The following is a 15,527-nucleotide window of genomic DNA, read 5'->3' on the forward strand; positions in this document are numbered from 1 at the left end:
AATGCATTTGTTTGAACATGTGCATGCGAGTGTGCGAAGGGTTACTGATTTTTGCTAATTTTCTGGCCACATCCCCTTCAGCAACCTCCATTTCCTTAAACGGAACCTAAACTGAGAGGGATATGGATGTTTCCTTTTAAACAATACCAGTTGCCTGACTCTCCTGCTGACCAGTTTGCTGCAGTAGTATCTGGATCTCACACCTGAAACAGGCATGCAGCTAATCCAGTCTGACTTCCGTCAGAGCACCTGATCTGCATACTTGTTGAGGGGCTGTGGCTAAATGTATTAGAGACACAGGATCAGCAGGAGAGTCAGGCAACTGGTATTATTTTAATAGGAAAAATCCATATCCTTCTCAGTTTAGGTTCCCTTTAATAACTTATTTAATGTCCTAACTAGAGGCGATGTGCCTGGATATATGGTTTCATTCTTTAGTTAAAACACCATCCAGTAGAGACGGTGGCGGACATTGAAGCAGGTAAGTGTCAGGTGGCCTCATGCCTGTCCATCCTAGTGACTACATCATATTTCATTCAGAGCAGCAGCAGTCTTTTGGTCTCCGTGGTTTTTTGTAAAAGATTTCCCTGTGGCAGTGGTTTGCATGATGTGATTGGCAGAATTATTTCTTTCAATAGCAGGTTTTGACTGCATATGCCGGCTGAGGGACAACAGAAACATGCAGCTACAAAACATTGGGCTAACAGTGGAACATTTGTGAAAAAGTATTTCAATTTTGTTTCAGAAGACATCCTGGATGGGAACAAGATAGTTAGATAAGGCCCGGTTCACACTTGCGGTGGCCCTCCAGAATCGCCGTGCCGGAGCCGCACCGCTTGCAGAACGGACGGAACGGACGCACGGCATAGCAATGAAAGCCTATGCGTCCGTTCACATGCGTCCGTTCTGCCGAACCGGAGCCGGACCGGATCCGGGCCGGATCCGGACTCCGGCCTCCGTTCCAACATGCGCTATTTTTTCATCCGGCTCCTCCGGCAGCCGTATCCGGGGCGGAGCCGGACTGCACCATCCGGCCAATACAAACCAATGGGAACCGGAGAGCGCACAACACACAGGCTGAGAAATCCGGATGTTCTACCCCACTTCCTATGGGGATTGTTGCGGCGATATTGGATGGGGACACATGGGCAAGCATTTTGGAGTGGAGCAGCACAGCTGGATCCGGATCCGGAGATGTTGGCAGCATGTCGCAGGTGGAGGTGAGTGCTAAACAGCAGAGGGCCTGATTCCACAGGTCCCCCTTCTGCTGACCTCCCAGACCCCCAACTTTTTTTTTGTTTTTAACGTTTTTTTGCCAAACGGATCCGGATCGCATCCTGATGGACACCTGATGCAACCTGACCGGATCCGGATCGGATCCGGATCAGAACCGTACGGTTCCGATCCGGTCCGGATCCGGTCAGGTCATCCGGTCCGTTTGGCAAACAACCGCAAGTGTGAACCGGGCCTTACTGTATGGATTTTTGTACACTAACTTCTTACCTTACATCACTTCATTTTCATTTTTCCATTGTGTGCTTTGAGATTTGATTTTCTTTCAGAAAGGAAGTGGCTGCATGTGCACAACATACCTAAATGATGACATTGCAATCTTAGCTTTTGGGTATTGTAAATACATGTTACATATGGAATTTTTATGTGCTGTTTATGGATTCTACCTGAATATAATAAGATACAAAATGGTATTTTGCAACATTATTGACAACAGCCCATTTACAATTGTGCATCTTTTCACAGAAATCGTTTTACCCTCAGCATGCATTTTGACATCTCTCAACTTTTTTGAAATAAGAAAGAGGTGCTCTTTAACCACTCTTCGACTGCCTAATGCTGGATGGCAGCCCGCAGAGTGGAGTGGAGCGCTCCTTAGTAAACAGACCTGGCACTAGTGATTTTTACATATGCAGGAGGAAAATCATTTATATAGCGCTGCGATCACCCGCAGCGCTGTACAGGGGACAGCATTGTTGCTTAACTGTCCCACATAAGCGCTCACAATCTAATCCCTGCCATAGACATATGTCTATGTATGAATTATGTGGCGTTTGTCACGAAGTCTAGGGGCAATATAGGGGTTGAGGGAGGGAAATTTAAAAAATTGGATTTTTTTTTTTTAAATGAATGTGTACCAGTTTAAAAAATAAAAGTCAGATATTCACCTAAGGAGAGGGAAAGCTCGGTCCTAATGAGCCTTCCCTCTCCTCTCACAGTGCCCGGTCCCGCGCAGGATCCCGAGTAGCAGTATTCGACCAGTTCGGTCAAATACTGCCACTTCCGCCACCGAAGGGAGGTTTCTGGAGCACTCGGGCTCCGGAGGACGGGCCGCCCCATAGTACGCATGCGCGAGCGCCCTCTGACGCATACACACGTGCGTAGTATGGAGCGGCCCGTCTTCTGGAGCCCGAGTGCTCCCGAAGACCTCCGAAGTCCGTGCGGACGCGTACGGGGGAGTCAGCGCAGCACCGAGCGCACCGGGAGAGGAGAGGGAAGGCTCACTAGGATCGAGCCTTCCCTCTCCTTAGGTGAGTATCTGACTTTTTATTTTTAAACTGTTACCCATTGGCTTTAATAAGGTATTTTATTAACCATTTCAGCCGCGCGGACGTGAGCTTCACGTCAGCAGCAGCAGCTAGAGCCGCAGGGACGCGCTAGTCAAGTCCCTGGAGTTTGGGGGGGGGGGGGGGGTCTGCAGGCAGATGGCCGCGATCACGCTGCTGCTGTTTGCAGGGGGATTGGCCGCAGGGGGCAAAGTCCCCTGTTCCAATCCGAGCATGTCCGCTGAGAGTAAACACTGTTTTTGTGTTTATTCTTTACATTCAGCCGCCGCGCTATCTCCCGCCGCTGATTTCCGCCGCCAATCGTTAAACTTATGAATGGAAACGTTTCCATTCATAAACTCCCTGCCGCCACTGTGATCGGAGGCTTCTGATGGAAGCTTACGTCACTTCCCCTAGTTACAATGTAGTGATACATTGTATCCTATTAGCGTACATAGTACGCTAATAGGTTTTTTTGCTCAGCAGGGACAGCTTGTGGCCAAATAGTAAAACACTCCTACTGAATTCAAGGGGGGGAAAAAATAATATCTATGACAAGAGGGCATATAATTATTAAATAATGGGCTTAAAATGAGTGATGGATGTAAAACTGAAAAAATGGACCTTTATTTCCAAATAAAATATTGCCACCATACATTGTACTAGGGAAATCATTTTAACGTTGCAATAACCGGGACAAATGGCCAAATAAAATGTGTGGATTTTAATTATGGTAGCATGAATTATTTTAAAACTATAATGGCTGAAAACTGAAAAATATTTTTTTTTCTTATTCCCATAAAATTGCATTTAAAATAAAATAATTCTTAGCATAATGTACCACCCAAAGAAAGCCTAATTGGTGGCGGAAAAAACAAAGTATAGATCATTTCATTGTGATAAGTAGTGATAAAGTTATTGGGGAATGAATGGGAGGAGTGCTGGTAGGTGAAAATTCCTCTCGTCCATGAAAAATACCCGCTTGCTGAAATGGTTAATAATAAAAAAAAATGCAGCATTAGAGACCACCAAAAGAGCCCTGTTTGTGAGAAGAAAAGGGAGTAAAATTCATTTAGGTGCTAAGTTGTATGGCCGGACAATAAACCATTAAAGTCGTGAAGTGCTGAATTGTAAACAAATCGCCTGGTCACTAGGGAGGTATAAACCTCTAGTCCTCGAGAGGTTAAGCACACCTATAACCACGCCCCCAACTACACCCCTTGTCATGCATATCAGAAAGAAATTCAGAATCGATAGATATAGTTTATCATTCAAACCACACTGGCCAATTCTATTATCATTAGTTTTTGTTCAATTTAACATTTGAAAATAAGAAATATACCATATCAATTTAATTGATGGGAATAAGGTCAGCTAAACACCTTTTGAAAAAGAAATTTACATAGAGCTGTACATCAGTCTTGAAAGCGGGACAGATTGATTTGGTTCTTAAAGAGAGCTGGACTAAATTAAACGTTTTATACATATCTGCGGCTTCCTCCAGCCCCATACGCACAGATCGCTCCCACGCTGCTGTCCTCAGTCTTCTCCATCTTCTGTACCGGTTCCCGTTACTTCCTCCAGTCACGGCCAATCTGACGCAAGTGAAGTGCGCTATTTACGTATCTCTCCAGCAGCCAGCGGGGAGATACATAGAGGGTGCACTTCTCTTGCGCAGACTTGGCCGCGACTGAAGGAATAACTGGGTACAGAAGACTGAGAAGACTTGAGGACAGGGGCATGGGAGCGATCCGTGTGCATGGGGCTGGAGGAAGGCCCAGGTCCATTTACTTTAGTCCAGCTCTGGTACACTTTAAAGAAGGATAGTTGGGAACTATGATTTTGGTCCGGAACATTTTTCTTTATGCTGTACTCTTTTACCCTTAATATCAAGTTAGCAAGGATGAAGCAATGAAAGCTGATATGTAATGTTAAACTGGGGAATCACTTAGCATACTACTTCTAGCTTGCCATCATACAACTTTACCTCCTTGGCCGTAATGACGAGCTCAGCTCGTCCATGACCGCTGGAGGGCGCCGCTCAGGCCCCGCTGGGCCGATTTTGATATATTTATTTTATTTAAACACGTGCATGCTGCGTGTTGGGGACGATCACTGCCGATCCGCCACGTAACGGCCCCCCCCCTCCCCCAGACCTTGCGCAGTCTGGCCAATCAGTGCCAGGCAGCGCTGAGGGGTGGATCGGGATTCCCTCTGACGTCACAACATCAATTACGTCATTTTGTTCGTTGCCATGGCGACGGGGGAAGCCCTAAAGGAAATCCCGTTCAGAACGGGATTTCCTTATGGGCAAGCGCGGCGGCGGCAATCGGAGGGATGCGGCAGCTACATGATTTAAAAATACAAACAAATCCAAAAAATACTGCTGCACAGCCACCCTGGCGAAATCAATAGAACGCCAGGGTGGTTAAAGGCCAGAATGCTAATACAGGTAAAGTGCCAGGGCAGCTGTATATGCTCCTGTCACAGCAGCGTTTTTCAGGAGATGCTAAACACACTGCCTGGAGATTTTGTCAACGTCTGAGCCAGTGCTTCTAAAAGCAAACTCGTATAAAATCAGTTTACATGTAACAGGAGGCAGAATTCCATGTTAGTCTGTTACTGCTTTACGTCATTTTTGCATATCACAAAATTAACATTCACACATATTAGCCTGAGTGACTTACCTGCAGGTAGAAAGGCCAGGTATGCTTTTAAAATATATGGAAAATAGATGGATAGTGAAAATGGTAAAACTATCTTGTAAGAAAAGGTGCCAAGGGATTCAAAATGAGGGAGTGACTCATAGACTGTGTACACTGCAAGAAGAAAGAAATGCACATCTCTTTAGCGTTACTCATATCACTTGTACTGTACACACATTGCAGAGCGGACATACACTGAGAAATAGTCACCATTTCATCACACTAGTTATATCACATTTTTGTTTGTGTAAGAATTGGTCTTTTCAGTAATCCATCACACTGGATATTTTCATCCCAAATTATCTAATCTTTAACAGTTGATAGTACTGCATTCAGATAATAGAAACTCTGTATTTGGCCAGGTTTAGTTTTACAAATATTATCCCTCAAGCCAGATTTACTTAATGTGTGTTAGTGTCAAAATTGACATCCATTGGCTGGTTAGCTTTGGTGAAATACATCCCTTTAAGGCACAGGTGTGGAACTCCAGGCCTGGAGGGCCAAATCCATGCCAGTGTTTAGGATGGACTAAGAAAGGGAGGAATGTGTTCTACCGCAGGGGAGCCACACCTGTGGTCCGTGGGACGTTGGCAGTTGGGCTGCGGGACTGTCCACTGGCAGTTGGGCGCACGACACTGTCCACTAGTGGTCCCCGGGCCGGAAAAGGTTGGGGACCCCTGTTATACCTGATGGATGACACCATTCCTGATTCAGACTCATTAATTAATTTGAGATGTCAATAATGTGTGAAGACCTCAGCCCTCGAAGGACCGGTGTGACATCCCTGCTTTAAAGAGACTCCGTAACAAAAATTGCATCCTGTTTTTTATCATTCTACAAGTTCCAAAAGCTATTCTAATGTGTTCTGGCTTACTGCAGCACTTTCTACTAACACAGTCTCTGTAATAAATCAATGCATCTTTCCCCTGTCAGACTTGTCGGCCTGTGTCTGGAAGGCTGCCAAGTTCTTCAGTGTTGTGGTTCTGCTATGAACTCCCCTTTATGCAGACTGCCTGTGTGTTATTTAGGATTAGAGCAGCGTCTCTCTTCTCTCTCTTATCTTTTACAAGCTGGATAAATCGTCCTCTGAGCTGGCTGGGCTTTCACATACTGAGGAATTACAAACAAGGGCAAAGCTGTTTGCAGGAAGAAAAGAGCAGCCTGAAACTTCAGTGCATGGGGGAAAGAAACACACAAATGATCTCTTGAGATTCAAAAGGAAGGCTGTATACAGCCTGCTTGTGGATGGATGTATTTTCTATGTGTGGACATACTGTACATCAACCTACTTCCTGTTTTGGTGGCCATTTTGTTTGTTTACAAACAAACTTTTTAAAACTGTTTTTAACCACTTTTAATGCGGCGAGGAGCGGTGAAATTGTGACAGAGGGTAATAGGAGATGTCCCCTAACGCACTGGTATGTTTACTTTTGAGCGATTTTAACAATACAGATTCTCTTTAAGGCTATTATTCTGATCGGTTTGCATATACTTTATACTCTTAACTGTTTCTGGATTTCAAAGAAACTGAATAGCAGTTACTTCTAGTTAGAGGAGAGCTCAGAAAAATGAACTTACCTTCTGCCAACAGTGTCAAAGGATAAATAGGGATCCATAATGTATGACTTATCCAAGTCAGTTCTGGGTAATCGACTTCTACTGCTGATAGCAGCTGGTATGAATATCTGAAGAAGAAATAAATAATAACACTCCACACTGAATCAGTTAGTGAAAAAAACTTTCACTTATTATTATTATTATTTAGTATTTATAAAGCACCAACATCTTACGCACCGCTGTACAGTATATATATTGTCTTGTCACTAACTGTCCCTCAAAGGAGCTCACAATCTAATCCCTACTATTATCATATGTCTATGTATGTATTATGTAGTGTAAGTACTGTAGTCTAGGGCCAATTTAGGGGTGAGCCAATTAACTTATCTGTATGTTTTTGGGATGTGGGAGGAAACCGGAGTACCCGGAGGAAAGCCATGCAGACACAGGGAGAACATACAAACTCCTTGCAGATGGTGCCCTGGCTGGGATTCGAACCGGGGACCCAGCGCTGCAAGGTGAGAGCACTAACAACTACGCCATTGTGCTGCTACAATGTGAACACACACACATAGGATAACATTAGCAAGAGCTGGTATTTTTTCACCTGTGTTTTGGTACTTTTTCCATTGCAAAGTGCTTTTTCCATAGCATATTGTTAAAGAGGGCACTTGTATACTTATTCTCGTGTGATTAAAATTAGGCCCTACCAACTGTGCTATATACAGTACTTGCATTACAGTATTGTTTTTAACTTCATTTTATGATGGTGATATGCCACCCCAATTTTGCACAGTAAAAGCTGCTATTCTATTTCTATATCAATAGTAAATTAGCTGCAGTATGTAATGTTCCTTATTGGAAACCTTTCTGGATGTAAGTAATTGAAATCTAACTTCTAATCTCCAGCAATTAAACCTTAAAGAGAACCTGAGGTGGGTTTTAAGAATGCTATTAGGACACAGACTCTGGTTCTGTATGCTATTACCAGCCTCTGTGTCTGTACTGTGCCCCCCCCCCCGGCCCCTCCTGCGCTCTGCTGTCCCCCATAAATAATAAAACCGCCGCTAGCAGCTAGCAGGCTGTATACCTTATGTCTGCCTGTCACCACCGCTCCCTGCCTGCGTCCCTTCACTCCCCGCCTCCGTAAGCTGATTGGAGGGAAGGGACGCGGGTGGGGAGCGGTGGTGACAGGCAGCACAAGAGTAAACAGTACAGACACAGAGGCTGGTGATAGTATGCAGAATCAGCCTGTGTCCTAATAGCATTCTTAAAACCCACCTCAGGTTAGAACCAGAGACAAAAGAAAAAAGATTATACATACCTGGGGCTTCCTCCAGCCCCATCAGCCTGGATCGCTCCCACGCCGCCTTTCTCCACTGCCTCTGTCCGCCGGTACCGGGTCCCGTCATTTCGGCCAGTCGACGCAAGCGCAGTGCGCTCCCTCCGTACTGTGCAGGCGCATGCGTACAGAGCCAGAGGGAGCCCCTGTGCATGCGGAAGACTGGTCCCGTCCGGCGGAAGTGACGGGACCCGGTACTGGGTCCACACTACTAGAGCTTTTTAAGTGCCAGAGATTTTAAAAGCTCTTGCTAATGCAATGCTATGGGGGGGGGGGGGGGGGGGATTTTCACAAAATGTGAACACACACATAGGATAACATTAGCAAGAGCTGGTATTTTTTCACCTGTGTTTTGGTACTTTTTCCATTGCAAAGTGCTAAAAAGTTATAAATCAAAGATGAAAAAGTATCTCCTAGGAGAAAAAGTTAATTGCATATGGGCCTCTGTACCTTTGGGAGCCCTGTTACGAAGGGCAGCCAAAAAGCAGTTTTTTCATCACACTGCAAAATATGGGGTGCCAGTTGTACTGAATACTAAACTTGTTCATCTATATTTGCTTTTCTTTTCAATACTTTATGGGCCATTACCGCTATATCTGGGGCCACACATTTTTCTGCACTTGAACAACAGAGTAGAACTGATAGCCCACTGAAAATTAATGGGCTGTTTCCACATAGGGCTCTTTCGTGAGCAGAAAAAGAATTAGGAGAAAGCAGCATTTTTTGGGATGGCACGTTCGAAATCCCAAATCCGTACATCATCATGGCTGTGGAGAACCCTCAGAGCAGGTGCACGTGTGTGGCATTGGGGAAAGAACCATCATACCATACGCCTTAATTCGAAGTCTGTATACAGTCAGCAAGTTAGAATAATGCAATCCGTTACAACTGAAGTGTGAACAGGCTTATATAATTATATGGGCAGTGAGTTGACATGCTGAATTATTCTGCACTGCAGTGGATATAGCATGAAAGCTCCCTAATGTAATAAACATTTGTTGGTTGCTATTGGCAGCAACACTACACCTTCGTTCGGCACCACATCACAGGAAGTGTGATAACTCGACACTCATCACAGCAAACAGCATAGGAGATAGAACTTCTTAGACGTCGTCAAAGTTCAAGAGTTTATTTGTAAAACAAATATACAGATGTGTTCATCAGCAATCTTATGTCTTCGTTACCTCGGCAAAGCAAACGGTCTGTAGAATCTTATGCGTTCCATGCAGACATGATCTCTCCCTAGTGACTAGATCAGGCGGCTTTCTCTTTGTTACATCTATGCTAGTTGCATTTAGGCATATATACAGCATACAGTTACCGAAAGTTACAAGAAGGAAGTCAGCAGAAGTAGAGAGCAGTGCCCTCTGGAGCCCATGCTGACTATTCTTATACTAACCTCCAAAGAGTTAAATGTGACATCTTCCCGCAGGGATGATCTAGTACCCATGGCATGCAATTGGCTGATAATAGCATGTGATGGATGAGCCTATCTGCGCCTGCTCCTAGGGGACAAGCCAAATATGGCGTTTCCTCCCTTATTACCCAGAAAAGAGGGAAAATGTTCCCTGGCTATTGTTTACCTTTAGGAAATATGAAAACACTCAATGTTTACAGTAAAGATGCCTGGCAGTCTGCACATCGTGGACAGATAAGCACTCTGGCCTTGGGTGAGACACCGGACCCTGTTCCACAGTGCTTCTAGAAATGCTCCTTAAAGGGAGACTCTCTGCAAAACAAGTCTTAACTAAACTCAGTTAAAGTAACTGAGGCCTACGAATTCAAGCATATCATACTTAAATTCTAAAACCTAAAAGTAATTTTTTACTTAGGTTAGGTTCACAGTGATTGTTGTGTTCCTTGTAACAGCAAGAAAGCAATGCAATGGTAGATTGGTGCCAAAATCTCCATGAAGCATACAGTCAATGAAAAGTATGCTTCAGTGTCACTGTTAATACATGTGTTTTGCGGTAACGCACCGCATGCAGTGTGTTACAACACACCGCCATACTGCAACACACCCCCACACTGCACATCGTATAGGTGGTGAATTGCAGTGTGGCAAGCTTTGTTACAGAGCCGCTGTGCTGCAACACACCACTGCAAATGTAGCCTAAATATTTAAATTATCTATTCGGTTTTTGTTTTTTTTTAGAAAAAGGTCTCTGCTTTTTCAAAAATGAACATACCTATATATACACAGTATATGCCCGCTGAATGACAAGTGATAAGCAACCAATTCTCCTAACATGGCAATTAGAATACAGCCTGAAATGGGTAAGCAAATGAATTAACATATAACAGCTTCTGGTTAACCGTGCAGGCTACTAGAAGGTGCAATTTGCTAATCCCAGCTTCTGCATCATGGGTGGTGCTAACTGACCTATTAGGAGAATTTTTTTCTTTACCAGTAGTAGTGACATCCTAGACACTGACAGCAATGTCAATTGGACTGTCCTAAGAGCACACACATGGAGCCATCATTTACCGGTAAGTGTTTTCAAACTCCCCATCCACATTGCCATGCAACTGCTGCCTGCTCAATGGCTGTGCTCCTGATGATATTCTTCTGACTATATGTAAGGCTGCAGTTGTAGCAATGAAGCATATGTCTGCACATCCAGATGTGACTGTTTTGGGCATTTACTTGTTCTGTATACGTTTCACAGTAGTGGTCTTATGTGGTAAACTATACATGGACAGTTCTTGATCTTTTATATGGTCTGCTCCACTGACCACACCACTGAGGAACCCACAATGTATCTCATGTCAAGCATGACTCATGCAGGGAACTGTAACTACGAAACTGGGATACACAATCATGTTACCTTAGGACATCCCATAGATTCCACAGGAAGAAGAGAAAGCATACTATGCACTTGCTCTGCACTTCTTCTTGGCTGGTGATGACCACAAACAGAATGACCAGTCTCTCTGTTAACTGAAAAGCAATAGAAATGTAAATATGCTACCTGCTTAAGATGGCTATATTCAGCCCAAGCAATGTGATTTATTTGCAAACATTTGACATTTAAAGCTAATATCAATTGAAATAAAAACAAACAAACAGATACCCGTATTTTTCGCCATATAAGACGCTCCGGAATATAAGACGCACCCAGCTTTAGAGGGCAAAAACCAGGGGAAAAAAATATGCATACTAAACCTGGTGCGTCCATGTTCCAGGAGCGTCTTGTACATGTTCTAGTCCAAATGGTGTCCTCGTGTATCCCCATGTGTCCTGATGTGTGCTCCTGTGTAACCCATGTCTGCCCCATATGTCCAGTGTGTCTCCCCGTGTGTCCAGTATGTCTGCCCCATATGTCCAGTATGTCTGCCCCATATGTCCAGTGTGTCTGCCCCATATGTCCAGTGTGTCTACCTATGTGTCCAATTTGCCCCCACCCCCCCCCCCCCTCATGTGTCCAGTGGGTCTCCCCATTTGTCCTTCTGTCACCCATACATCCCCTTTTCTACTTCATGTGTCCCCTTCTGTCCTTCCTCTTCTCCCCAGCATGTCTTCTCTCCCACCCCCTTGCGTCTCCTGGTCTCCCGTGCTGCAGTGCATAGCCGCAACTTACATAATCAATGCTCCCGTGGCAATGTCAGACCTCCGCGCTACCCCCCGCTAGCCTCCTCTCCCTCCCTCTTGTCTCTCCTGGCCCCCCCGTGCTGTGATGTTGAGCGGCAGCTTACCTTCCAAGCGCACGCGATGAATGCAGACAGCGGTCTCCACACTACTTCTCGCTCTTGTGTCTGGCTTGTACTGATGACACGATCAGTACAAGCCGGACACAAGAGCGAGAAGTAGCGTGGAGACCGATGTCTGCATTCATCACGGTCACTTGGACGGTAAGCTGCCGCTATACATTACAGCACGGGGGGGCCAGGAGAGACGAGGGGGAGGGAGAGGAGGCTAGCTGGGGTTGCGCGGCGGTCTGACATCGCCGCGGGAGCATAGATTAGGTAAGTTGCGGCTATGCACTGCAGCACGGGGGACCAGGAGACGCAAGGGGGAGGCGGACAAAAAGGCAGGGAATCCCCAACATGGCGGCGGGTCGGCGGCTCGTATCGGCGGGTGTTCGGAAGTTGAGGATTCCCTGCCTTTGCCGTATAAGACGCAGGGACTTTTTCGCCCCATTTTTGGGGGAGAAAAAGTGCATCTTATACGGCGAAAAATACGGTACTTACCTATGGAGGGGGAAACTCTGGATCCTATAAGCAGTGTTCCCCAACCCTGTCCTCAAGGCCCACTAGCACTGCATGTTTTGTATAAATACACAGAAGTATGTAATCAGCTCTGCTGAGACACTAATTACCTCACCTGTGATTGTGTGTGGTTTCCTGCAAAACATGCACTGTTGGTGGGCCTTGAGGACAGGGTTGGGGAACTCTGCTTATAGAGCCTTCCACTCCAGTCCCCTCGTTCCAGGGATGTCTCCCCCGTTTGAATCCCCAGCTGCGAGAGGCTTCAGAAGTCTTTGGAAACCCATGGGCGGCTCCATACTGTGCATGCAAGAGAGCTCCCTGCGCACTGCAACTTTACTGTACATTAGTGCATCAGGCCCCTTATTTGCAAATTATATAATTCCTGTATATCATATCCAATGTAAAAACCATGAAATGTTTATGAAAAATATATGCTCATTTTGAATGCAACACAACAACATGTTTCAAGATCGGAACACACTAGGCAGGAATGCTAGTGTAGCGTTAAACGCGCATAATGTAAGTCAATTGTTTACATTCTGCAATGTGCATTTTTGAAATGCAGAACGTGCTGCATATTTTTCCAAAACGCATCTAAAGAGCACAATGTATGTCAAGAGTGACGCAGAGGTATAGCGTTTTATTGGTTTTTTTTAATGCGGTTTGTATAAAAAACAAGTTTGATGACATTTCTGCTTTCTCTTGACTTCCTAGTGATGAGCCAGAGAGGACATCAAAAATGTGTTTTTATACTGGCAACATTCCCAAAAAAGTGTACCATTTTCAATTAAATACAGTTTATGTAATTTCCATTCAGCTTTTCTTTGCATTTTCCAAAGCATTCTGAAATTGTAGGAAATGGGGTAGTGCACTGCACATACTGTAAGAGACATGAAAATATTATAAATAGGGGACAAACTCCATAATGTAAGTATAATCTCAAACCGTACATCAACTATGTATGTATTTATACTTGTATTGGTGGATACCCTGCTTCTACAGAGTTCTGTAGAGTTCTGAATTCTCATATCTATGCTCTCCTCTATATATACTATATACAGTGCTACAGAAGATGTTGGTGCTATATAAATGCTCTCCTCTATATATACTATATACAGTGCTACAGAAGATGTTGGTGCTATATAAATAAAAAATAATAATCGGGTACAATTGCCAAGCATTTTTATGTACTCTTAACCTGCCTGGCGTTCTATTAAGATCGCCAGGCAGGCTGCGGGAGGGTTTTTTTTTAATAAAAAAAAAACTATTTCATGCAGCCAACTGAAAGTTGGCTGCATGAAAGCCCACTAGAGGGCGCTCCGGAGGCGTTCTTCCGATCGCCTCCGGCGCCCAGAATAAACAAGGAAGGCCGCAATGAGCGGCCTTCCTTGTTTTGCTTACATCGTCGCCATAGCGACGAGCGGAGTGACGTCAGCCGACGTCCTGACGTCAGCCGCCTCCGATCCAGCCCTTAGCGCTGGCCGGAACTTTTTGTTCTGGCTACGCTGGGCTCAGGCGGCTGGGGGGACCCTCTTTCGCTGCTGCTCGCGGCGGATCGCCGCAGAGCGGCGGCGATCAGGCAGCACACGCGGCTGGCAAAGTGCCGGCTGCGTGTGCTGCTTTTTATTTCAGCCAAATCGGCCCAGCAGGGCCTGAGCGGCAGGCTCCGGCGGTACTGGACGAGCTGAGCTCGTCCAGACCGCCCAGCAGGTTAAAGTGGGATAAAGCTCTGACAAAAATGCATTTCCCTACTTGTTATTACCCATACAGTTATCATATTTACTTTTGTGCTCGAGTAACATTGTCTGTCTACACACGTTCCCAAAGTACAGTTTATCTGCTCTGAAAGCTGCCATTGCATTTTACAGCATACCTGCTATATTTCTATATTATAATGTAACCAGTGATCACTTCTCAGCTCTCTCTGGTTCTACAATGTGTGCAGTCAGTGTCAGCAACCTGCTGGCTGGATACTAATTGTAGCAAGCAAAAGAATGTAAACAAAAGATAATGTTATCTCCTCTTCCTATGCAGCCAGAAGCATAAAGGAGCTTTCCACTGAAGAACAAACTGCTTTGTTTAACTGTTTGAATGCTGTTCTGCTACAATTTTTTGTGGTAGTAGATTTTATGTTGTAAATTATCTTGTAGAACAAAGAGGAAATGCTGAGTTTCATACCATTTTAAGTACAAGTATACTAAAACTTTAAAGTCTTCCAGCAACCCAACTGCTACAAACTAAAGCGGACCCCAGAAATAGCCTCGTGAGAATGGGGCTGCTTTTGTTGGTCTCTGTACACCTACATTCTATGTACTCTGTGGGGTTGATTTACTTAAAGTGCACCTGAGACGGAATAAAGCAAATAAGCAATACTTGCCTGGGGCTTCCTCTAGCCCCATGAACTCTGTTGCCTCCCTCATTGTCCTCCCTGGTAGCTCCGTTCCTCTGTAATAGCCCCCAGTATTAGGGCTTCAGTTGCGCCAGTCGGGTCGTGTGCGTGATCCAGCCACGCACACGACCCCATCACCGGGAGCGTTATGTCCAGTACGCTCCCAGCGCCAGGAGCGCGACAGGGACGTACACACGGCCGGCCCAACTGAAACCCTATTACCGGGAGCTATTACAGAGGAACAGAGCCACCAGGAAGGGAGGACTGCGAGGGAGACAACAGAGTTCATGGGGCTGGAGGAAGCACCAGGTAAGTATTGATTCTTTACTTTATTCCATCTCAGGTTCACTTTAAGCTGGTTCATAGTGAAGAACACTAAAAAACATCAATCTATCTAGCAAACCTGGACTACATCTATTTGTACCCTTGTCTGGGTCAGAATCTAGTGAGGATTTGTGAAAGGTTTATGAATAAAAGTTTAAAGTGTACCTGAGACGACAAATGACATGATGAGATAAACGTGTATATACAGTACTAAACATATTAATAACCAGGGTGCTTTACTTATTTTATTTTGCTGCCTGAAAGAGTTAAACTTTAAGGATGGAAGTTGCAGCTTCTGTCTTGTGAGCACCTTGTCAGAAATATAGTAAACATCACTGATAAGCAAATGACAGCCATAAAAGTTTTCTTAGCAGACCACATCTTTTTTTTACATATTTCTGAGAGCAGAGGGAGAGAGAAAGGGTCAATATACAGGAAGTGCA

The 15,527-nt window shown here is 44.9% G+C and overlaps 1 protein-coding gene across 1 annotated transcript in view; it reads right to left on the minus strand.

Annotated features, from left to right (window-relative positions):
* HACD4 (3-hydroxyacyl-CoA dehydratase 4) overlaps window positions 1–15,527 on the minus strand; it is a 46,509-nt gene that overhangs the window by 19,060 nt on the left and 11,922 nt on the right. Inside the window, exons 4-7 of the mRNA XM_068234423.1 lie at window positions 10,991–11,103; window positions 6,842–6,948; window positions 5,246–5,377; window positions 1,504–1,592 (exon numbers count right to left, since the gene is read on the minus strand). Coding sequence (XP_068090524.1) covers window positions 1,510–1,592; window positions 5,246–5,377; window positions 6,842–6,948; window positions 10,991–11,103 — 435 coding nt within the window. The 3' untranslated portion in view covers window positions 1,504–1,509. The remainder of the gene's footprint in view (window positions 1–1,503; window positions 1,593–5,245; window positions 5,378–6,841; window positions 6,949–10,990; window positions 11,104–15,527) is intronic.

Source organism: Hyperolius riggenbachi, chromosome 1, assembly GCF_040937935.1.
Source record: "Hyperolius riggenbachi isolate aHypRig1 chromosome 1, aHypRig1.pri, whole genome shotgun sequence".
Lineage (NCBI taxonomy): Eukaryota > Metazoa > Chordata > Amphibia > Anura > Hyperoliidae > Hyperolius > Hyperolius riggenbachi.